This window comes from Suricata suricatta, chromosome 13 (assembly GCF_006229205.1).
Source record: "Suricata suricatta isolate VVHF042 chromosome 13, meerkat_22Aug2017_6uvM2_HiC, whole genome shotgun sequence".
Lineage (NCBI taxonomy): Eukaryota > Metazoa > Chordata > Mammalia > Carnivora > Herpestidae > Suricata > Suricata suricatta.
The window spans coordinates 61189419-61198793 of NC_043712.1; the positions used below are offsets into that span (position 1 = coordinate 61189419).

Below are 9375 nucleotides of genomic sequence, written 5' to 3' on the forward strand. Positions count from 1 at the left end.
CACTCATATGAGGACCTTAAGATACAAAACAGATGAACATAAGGAAAAGGAAGCAAAAATAATGTTAAAAAACAGGGAGGGAGCAAAACATAAGAGACTCTTAAATATGGAGAACAGAGAGTTACTGGAAGGGTTGTGGGAGGGGGGATGGGCTAAAGGGGTAAGGGTCATTAAGGAATCTACTCCTGAAATCATTGTTGCATTATATGCTAACTAACTTGGATGTAAATTTTAAAAATAAATTAAATTTAAAAAATGGAAAGGCTGGGCTTCAGTAAAGCTGTTAGTCAAGTTACATGTAGAATGTATTTAAGTAAATACGTAAACAACAGCAGGAGACAACAATGAGCACCAAGTAGGAATTTAATTAATTCTTGTTAATTGATTTGTTTAACAAACTGGCTGTTTAACCCTTTAGGAAAAGCAAGGTTACAGTAGCTCAAAAAAATAAATTATTTCATAAATGGCCCCATATAAACATCCAATCATAAACAGGCTTTTTTCCATAAAATTATAAATTATAATAAACAACTTTACGAGTGAACAGCTGCCTTGATAATGTGTTCAAGAGTAAGTCTTGACTCATAAAAATTTAAACAAATTGGAGTGATTGTTATTTTGCATAAAGGTGTTAAGTGGCCTCAAGGTCTTGCATAGTATCACATTGGATTTATTCATTCCTCTATGGTTTAAAACTTCCAGAGATGAGGTAAAGAATTATATCCTGTTTTACCCATGAGCAGAAGAAATCTAGACATGCACGTGAAAAACATACTTTCACAGAGACTGCATTTTAAATAGGAATTCGGAAATTCTGCCAACTGAATTTTATTAAAGGCAAAGCTGTCTTGGTTGCTCGACTAAAATGTAATACTATTTTAATACTAGCATCCATCTAAGTTATTTGGCAAAGGAATAGCAAAAGAATATGAAGAAAAGTAACACAATGGTTAGTACTACACGTTCCTGAGATACTTTAACAGATTATGTATACGTAGATGTCATGAGTTGGAGCAATAATATCTTCTACTGTCTTGCTTAAAAGACTCCTATATTTCTTCCTAAATATAGACATTTTAAATTTAATTTTAGGTTTTGAGCATATTTGCTATAGAGACCATTTTCCCCTCCATTGAGGTTGTATCACATTCCAAGAAACAAAGGTGATGCCATTTTTGGAGTAGCACCTGCCAGGCAGCCTCCCATTCAGGCTATTGCCTAAGGTGCAGGAAGTCAGGCAGTAGCAGGTTTTTCCACCCCTTGCAATCCTTTGGAGCTGTGACCCCAAGGCAACTGCAAAACCCACGTGCTAGAATAATTTAGATCTCTTGTGATAGAATGAGTAAACAAGCAAACAAAGGCCAAACTTTACATGACAAAGAACTCTAACCCACAAGAAACCCCCTCCCACAACCATCTCCGAACAGTCAGGTCTTGCTCAATGGCTATGAATCTATTTTTGCCTCCACTTCCAACCCAGGACAAACCAGAGAAATCCAAATATTCTCCCCAAACCAACCACATAAGATGTTCCATTTCTAGTTATTCCTTCTTTGGCTTCCTCTTACACGTCTCCCTGTTTTGTCATTGTAAAGCTTTTCTTCCTCCTGGTTGCTTTTGAATTGTCTCCTTTTTGTAGCAAGTTATGAGGGTGGTCTTCCATAACTTCCACATGTGGATGATGCTTGTGTTGACCACCATGATTGATTTTTTAAGGACAAAACAATAAAATGAAAGTTCAGCCATATGCAATAAACTTTTGTAACCACCTGAGAACTTTGGACCCCTAGCTGTGTGTGAGGTACAGGATCCTACTTCAAAGGATACAAAATAAAATCTTCAATAAGTTAACTTCTAAAAATATTTGTCTGATTGTGCTTCTATGAAAGCTATCAATTTAAACTAAGTACAAATATATTTATATGTATGTCTTATGGAGTCATAGTGCATGCTGATTTGTACTTAAATACACACACACACACACACACACACCACACAGAGGAAGAGAGAGAGAGAGAGAAAAATAAGAATTATGGGGAAAAGGACAAGAGTGTTCATTTCCTAAAATTATTCTCTTGGGGCACCTGGGTGGCCCAGTCAGTTAAGTGTCTGACTTCCTCTCAGGTCATATCACCATTTCTGAGTTCCAGGCCCAGAGGCCCACAGAGCCTGGAGCCTGCTTCAGAGTCTGTCTCCTTCTCTCTCTCTCTCTGTCCCTCCCCTGCTCGTGCTCTCTCTGTCTCTAAAAATAAATAAAAAACATTAAAATTAAAAAAATAAACATTAAAAATTTTAATATATTTTCTACAATAAATATGCTTCTTATGCAATTTTTAAAAGAAACTTTTCTAAACATTTCTGAATCAATTTCCTTAAATCTCTATATACAGTTAACCCTTGAACAACACAGTTTTGAAGTGTGGAGTTCACTTACACCCAAATTTCTTTTGATAAATACACTACAGTACTGCAAATGTATTTTCTCTTCCTTATGATTTTTTAGTAACATTTTCTTTTTTCTAGCTTACTATAAGAATACAATAATATATAGCACATACAACATACAATACATGTATTAGTCAACCGTTCATAATATTGGTAAGGATCCTGGTCAACAGCAGCTAATTATTAGTTAAGGTTTTGGCTGTTGAAAAGTTGTAATGCAGATTTTCAACTGCAAGGGGAGTGGTTGCCCCTAAGAACTATGGTGTTCAAGAGTCGACTGTATGTATATGCATATATTTGCTCTCCAACTGAAACACTTCTTCAAACTGCATAACCACATTAAATATTATTAAAGTATGTATACTCCTTACATCTCAAGAGAAGCACTTTGGATACTGAGTAAGACCTAACAATCAATCCCTAATGCGGAGTGTAGAAAATAAAAGTTTCCACCGTTCTCAACCTATTTCCCCCTTTTTATGAAACCATTTTTCCCCCTGTAAATAATTCCTTTCTATTGGCTTTGTGAATGGCTCGAGAGGTAACGGAGGGGGCGGGAAACAGAAGAGAAGCATTACGAAATGCCACACCTTCTATGTACACCCAACCAGTCCATCCCCTTTCCTTCCAAGCGTCCCATATTTTGGGGATTTCCAGTTCACTCCAGATTCTTCCAAAACCCAGAGACATCCCATCCTGAAACATAACAAATCTGTCTGTGGGCTCTGCATCCTCCACCCACCCCACCTTTGCTTGGAATAAACAGGAAACACTGTCCTAGAATAATACCGTTCTCAGTCCTCCGAAAGAGTTTAACCAAAACCTTGAGCACGTCAGGACCCGCAAAGAGTCGCGCTTAGGGGCTCCTGTACTACCACCCGCGGATCTCATGAATTCGAGGTAATAAGTTGGTCCAGGTCCCCAGTGAGGTGCCTCACCCCCTCCTCAGCGATGTCCGGGGCCCACAGAAACAGTGACCAGCTGTCCTAGGACAAGTTGAGACCGAGTCGGGTCACGCGCTGGCAGTCCCAAGCCTGGAGGACCCGCCCACAGGCCGGTGCAGCCAATCGCGGCTGGGGTAGACGGTAAGGGCGGGGCCGGGCGTGCAGAATTCCCGAGGCCTTAAAGGCTGAGTCAGAAGCAGCTGGGCAACAATCCTCGGCCTCTGCGAGCTGTGGAGGGTTGAGTGTGTCTGTGGAGTGCGCCTGCGCAGCTGTGGACTCCGCAGGACTCGCAGGTCAGCATCTTGGTCTGGGGACCGGTACTGGAGGAGGGGATTCACCCCAGGATACGGGTGAGTTTCGGGCGCGACCCGCGGGAATAAGAGCATCTGCTTGCCTGGAGTTGGTGAGGCTGAGCCGACGCTGCCTGGATCCTGTAAGCCTTGAGATGGGAAGTGGGGGCAGGGCGGTTCGGGGAACCCAGGGCGACAGACCACCCACAGTCTGTGCCGGAGCCGGTACGTCTCAGGGCCGTGGCGGGCACAGGTCTGGCAGCCGGTCCGCCACGGGACTGGGCTTGGCCAGGAGGTACATGGCAGCCTGACCTCTGCACGGGCTGCGGGGCCCGACGCTCCCTATATGGCGGCGGGTGAACATTCTCTGGAAGCTGAAAGCCTCTGGCCCGGACCCGCCTGCAGCGTCCATATGGGCTAGGCCCAGGACGGTGCTCTGAGCCCCAGGAGAGCCTGGGTCTGTCCGGGTCGGCAACTGGGGACTCTCGACCCCATCATATCTCGTGATCTCATCCTCAGTTTAGGGGGAGTTAATGGCGGTGCTGGCGGCAGAGGCCAAATGGGACAGCAGAGCACTGGGTGCCCTCCTGCCCATCTTCTGGGAAGGCCTTTAAGAAAGCTTTCAATTCAAGAAGCATGTCTCACTCCTTGATGTATTTAGTCAAAAGAAAGATATGAGGTGGCTGCCTAACCCCTGGGGATCTCTGTCCCCACTTGGGATCAAGTGTCCTGATAAAGAACTTGGTCCAACAGCTTTTTAGTTGCCTTAAGATACTGAAACCGTATCAAAACCCAAGTTATTATTGCACTATTACAGTGAAATCTATTTGAATTCCTATAGCACTTGTCAGCCTGTTTTTAATTTTGATGGCTGAATCCTAGACCTCCAAGTCTTTGGCCTGCTTTTCTCCACTCACATCCTTAGCCTTCTTCCAGAGACCTGTACAAATTTGGGAAGGTACTTTAAATGTTTTTACTCCACAACATCTCAGGAGAAAATAAGATGGGTGTTTTAAAGATTTGGTCTCATCAAATACTGATTTCATTTTTCTTTCTAGGTTTTTGAAACATGAATCCTTCACTCTTCCTGACGGCTCTTTGCTTGGGAATAGCCTCAGCTTCTTCAAAATTTGATCAAAGCTTAAATACGCAATGGTACCAGTGGAAGGCAACGCACAAGAGATTATATGGCACGGTTGGTAATATGTGAAACTGTCAAGGAGACCCCCACAGAGAAAGAGAGTACCTTGCAGTTGGGACTTTATAGCCAGAGAGTAGCATCTGGACATCAGCTTTTACCAGGGCAATAACTTCATGGCACCCATTATTGAGCACAATATGGGGCATAATTCCTGTTGTGTGGTTGCTAGAGAACAGCTCCCAGAGATATGAAGCCATCCTGGACCAAACTGTCTTCCAATCCACTAGGTGAAGATGGGCTGGGTTTTAAGTAGAAATAAAGATGGTAAGTTTTATATTTGCCTCCAGAATGAAGAAGGATGGAGGAGAGCAGTGTGGGAGAAGAATATGAAAATGATTGAACTGCATAATCAGGAATATAGCCAAGGGAAACATGGCTTCACAATGGCGATGAATGCTTTTGGTGACATGGTGAGTGTGGCATGGATTGCTGAACATTTTGTCCTTCCTCTCCTCTGTACTTTAGCAAAATAACCTCTTGCCTTTTTAACATTTTACTTACTTTTCCTTAAAGACCAATGAGGAATTCAGACAGGTGTTCAATGGCTATCAAAACCAGAAGCACAAGAAAGGGAGAGTGTTCCAAGAACCTCTCTTCGCTGAGATCCCCAAATCTGTGGATTGGAGAAAGAAAGGCTATGTAACTCCTGTGAAGAATCAGGTATGATAATATTTAGCAGATCTCCTTCCAAGAATAAAGCCAAAAAGGATTCGTGTCCTTGCTTTGGTAGACAGTGGAGTTTGTTTTGTTTTAAGAATATTCAGGTGTATGGGTTATTATGAATCTTTGTATTTATCTTGTAAACTGATAACTTTTTTATTTTCAGGGTCAGTGTGGTTCTTGTTGGGCTTTTAGTGCAACTGGTGCTCTTGAAGGACAGATGTTCCGGAAAACTGGCAAACTTGTTTCATTGAGTGAGCAGAACCTGGTGGACTGCTCCCGGAATCAAGGCAATATGGGCTGTAATGGTGGCCTAATGAATTATGCCTTCCAGTATGTTAAGGACAATGGAGGCCTGGACACAGAGGAGTCTTATCCATATGTTGGAAGGGTAAATGGAGCTCCTTATCTTGTTATTTCAGGCTGGCTTTTGAAAGTTGAATATTTTCAAAGATAACAGACACTTGACTCAGCATTCACACGTTAGATGCAAACTGACAGAACTGTCACTATAAATTATCAGCCGTAGTACAGGTTCTCTGGTTAGATGGTTAGCACACAGTTGTTCTTACTTCTGTGTAACTTGGAGGCTTTTTATACACCGTTCTGCACGTAATTTCTCCTTAGTGAAAGATTTGTTAAGGGGTTTCATTGAAGAAACATCTGCTAAGTTTTCAATTTCAAATCAACCAGAAACATTTTGCTATTGACTCACAAAAAAAGCTGACTTGGAAATTATTAAACTGCAAACTACTGAGTGTTGAGGTCCCAGAACTCATGTTCCCTAGGAGCTGGATGGTAGTGATCAAGTTTCTTTCTCATTTACCTTTAAAAGGACACAGATCCCTGTAATTACAAGCCTGAGTGTTCTGCTGCCAATGACACCGGCTTCGTGGACATCCCACCGCGGGAGAAGGCCCTGATGAAGGCAGTGGCAACTATGGGGCCCATCTCTGTTGCTATTGATGCAGGCCATGCATCATTCCAGTTCTATAAATCAGGTAGGTGTTTGTATTTTTATTATAGGAGTTCAGGCACATGAAATTGGAAAACACCAAGATTGTCTTTTTGGTGTGGAGTCCTGCTTTCCAAGACTGTAGAATTTTGAGTGTGTGCATTTAATATAGTGATGTTTCCATTTGACATATTTTAAACATTTTCTTATGACAAGTTCTTCCTAAGTATTTTTAAATGGCTGTGTAATTCTGTAAATACAAATAATTGATATAAGTATTCTCCAGTTGTTGGACCTTTTTTCCAAATGTTTCCAGTGTTTACTCTTGAACTGTAAAGAACCCTGTGGCTCACGTGTTGTCTTGTTTTGTTCCTTAGTTGACATTTTAGGAGTAGAAAGGATTATGTTAAGTAATATTAGTAGGAGTAGCTAAATCACCTTAGCCTTGATAACTAGATCTTATTATTGGAAATCTTTTTCAAATAGAAAATATTTTAGGTTTAGTGGAATTTTGTTGATTTCTAGTGAGTTGAATTTGACTTTTTTGTTTTTTATCAGCCATAACTGTTTTTAGTAAATATTTAAGCTTTATTTGGAATTTACTAATGAAATTTCATTGAATTTTAAGATGTCTCTTAACTGGTAGATAGGGTGAGTTACTGTCATGTGTCAATTGAAGCTGCTCACCCCATATTTTACTCTTATAGGTATTTATTATGATCCAGACTGCAGCAGCAAAGACCTGGATCATGGTGTTCTTGTAGTTGGCTATGGCTTTGAAGAAACAGATCCAAGTAACAAATTTTGGATTGTCAAGAACAGGTATAAAACTCCAAATGTTGTATATTAAATTGAAAAGGGAATGCTCTTTGGATCAGTATTTGATTTCAAATCCACAACTCAATTTTAGAACCCCAGAAGTCTTTCTCCCACTTAGAGTGAACACTCTTGACATTTTTATAAGGGTAAAATGTACTGATGTTTGGTTATAAGATTCTGTAGCAAGCTTGTTGGATTTATTATTATGTATTTATAACATTGCATTTCTAAATTTTGAAAACTTTTTTTTATTCAGAAACACATCTGGCCCCAAGAGTTTCAGATAAAGGATTTTGCACCTGTAGGGTTAAGAGCTGGGTTTTTGTGTGTGTTTCCAGTTTTTCAGCAAGTTATACTGAGTGAGAACAGCTGCTGACTCTTTAACTCTGGTTTTCTAAGATTCCAGTGGGCTCTGTGTGTCCTTCCTATTACCATTTGTTGCCCTGCCATTTTATTCTACTTCCCAACTCCCAGAGGTTTTGGAGATTGTCTGGATCCGTATTCACTGCTAAAGATCTTTGAGAGGCGGTGGGAGACAGCCTGGTGAAACAGATTGCTACATTGGAATCTTAGCGCTGCCTTAGTTTCCTATCTTAAAAAGTGGGATTTGATATCCTTAACAATATATGCAATAGCACTTCGAATAGTGCCTGATAGCACCTAATATATGGAAAGTCCTATTTTAAGTGTCAGCTATTACTAATGAATCTAGTATGTACTTGATACTTTGTATAAAACTAAAAACATCTTCTTTTCTCAGTTGGGGTCCAGAATGGGGCTGGAGTGGCTATGTAAAAATGGCCAAAGACCAGAACAACCACTGTGGAATCGCCACAGCAGCCAGCTATCCCACTGTGTAAGCTGATGGACGATGATATGAGAGGACTTAAGGACAGCATATCTGGAGGAATTTTTATCTTAAAACTGACCAAACCCTTATGTAAGATAAGACACTTGAATCATTGAGGATCCAAGTTGTGATTTGAATTCTGTGACATTTTTATAAGGTAAAACTTTACCACTACCTTAATTACTGTTATAAATAGCTTTATAATGTTGAAGACTCCTTACTTAATTCTAAGACTTTTGAATTTTCATTTTTTCAAAGGATATATAAAGGTTTACCTTTTAAAATAAATTTTAATTCAACATGTAGAGGTGGAACTTCTGTTTTCAATGCATTAACTTTTTGTATAGTCAGGAAATATAATTGGGCTATAAAGACATAACTGACTATGCCAGTGGTGCATTAGAAGGACTCTGGGTGGCCCTCAAGATTTTCTGATAAATGGGCAGATTTTATGTCAACTGCTTATTGGCTACATTAACCCAACCCTGAATCTAGAAAAATATAACAATCTGGAAGGGCAAAGGTAAATTGTTTTAAAAAAGTTTTAATAGTTTAACAATTCACTTTTTAGGAAAGGGAGTAGACAGAGATTCTTAGGTTTTAGATGCTAGAAAAGGAGATCCTCTTCCTTTGACTCAAGTTGGCTAAAACCTAGGAAGTTTGTGGGAAAAAATTCTCAGAGCCAGTTAGTGAAGCATCTCCTTGAATTGCTGATAAAGACCATGTGACTGCTCTGCAGTTGAATAAGGACCAGATTCTGGATTGCCAAGTCTGTTCCATCTTTGTTCTGCCAAGTCTCTGATGGCTTTCCACACAACTCTTCTAGGAAAAGCCTCATTTGTAAACCTAGTGTTAGCAAAAGTAAATTTAATGGCTATGATGAACAAGTCTCTCATGCTTGATAATAACTGGAAAAATCTGTTAAGATCCACAAGAGATGAATGTGGACTACAAAAATAGTCTTCTGGCCTAGTAAGATAGGTAAGTGAATTAAATAAGTAAGTAAGTAAATAAATAAATAAATAATAAACTTGGAAGGTAAAAAAAACAGCCTAAGCATATGGTTGCAGAGGTAGTAAATACAAATAAGACAATATATTTGTATATTTAAAAGACAGAAAGAAAAGATGCCAAACTTTTGGGTGAGATCTGGATGATTATTTCCTTTAACCTGTTCCCCAGAAGACATGTATTTTTATTAGTAGGGGGAA

The 9375-nt window shown here is 40.0% G+C and overlaps 1 protein-coding gene across 3 annotated transcripts; it reads left to right on the plus strand.

Annotated features, from left to right (window-relative positions):
* Nucleotides 1-3578: 3578 nt before the first annotated feature.
* On the plus strand, nt 3579-8469 carry CTSV (cathepsin V). Of its 3 annotated transcripts, none has more exons than XM_029920177.1 (8): nt 3579-3682; nt 4738-4874; nt 5168-5290; nt 5394-5540; nt 5707-5931; nt 6376-6541; nt 7203-7317; nt 8075-8469. In XM_029920177.1, the coding sequence occupies exons 2-8, from the start codon at nt 4749-4751 to the stop codon at nt 8172-8174; spliced, it is 1002 nt and encodes a 333-aa protein (XP_029776037.1). In that variant the 5' UTR covers nt 3579-3682; nt 4738-4748; the 3' UTR covers nt 8175-8469. The 3 variants fall into 3 exon arrangements, with proteins under 3 accessions (XP_029776037.1, XP_029776038.1, XP_029776039.1); XM_029920178.1 differs by having other exon boundaries at nt 3596-3739; XM_029920179.1 differs by lacking the exon at nt 3579-3682 and adding an exon at nt 3737-3822.
* Nucleotides 8470-9375: the final 906 nt, after the last annotated feature.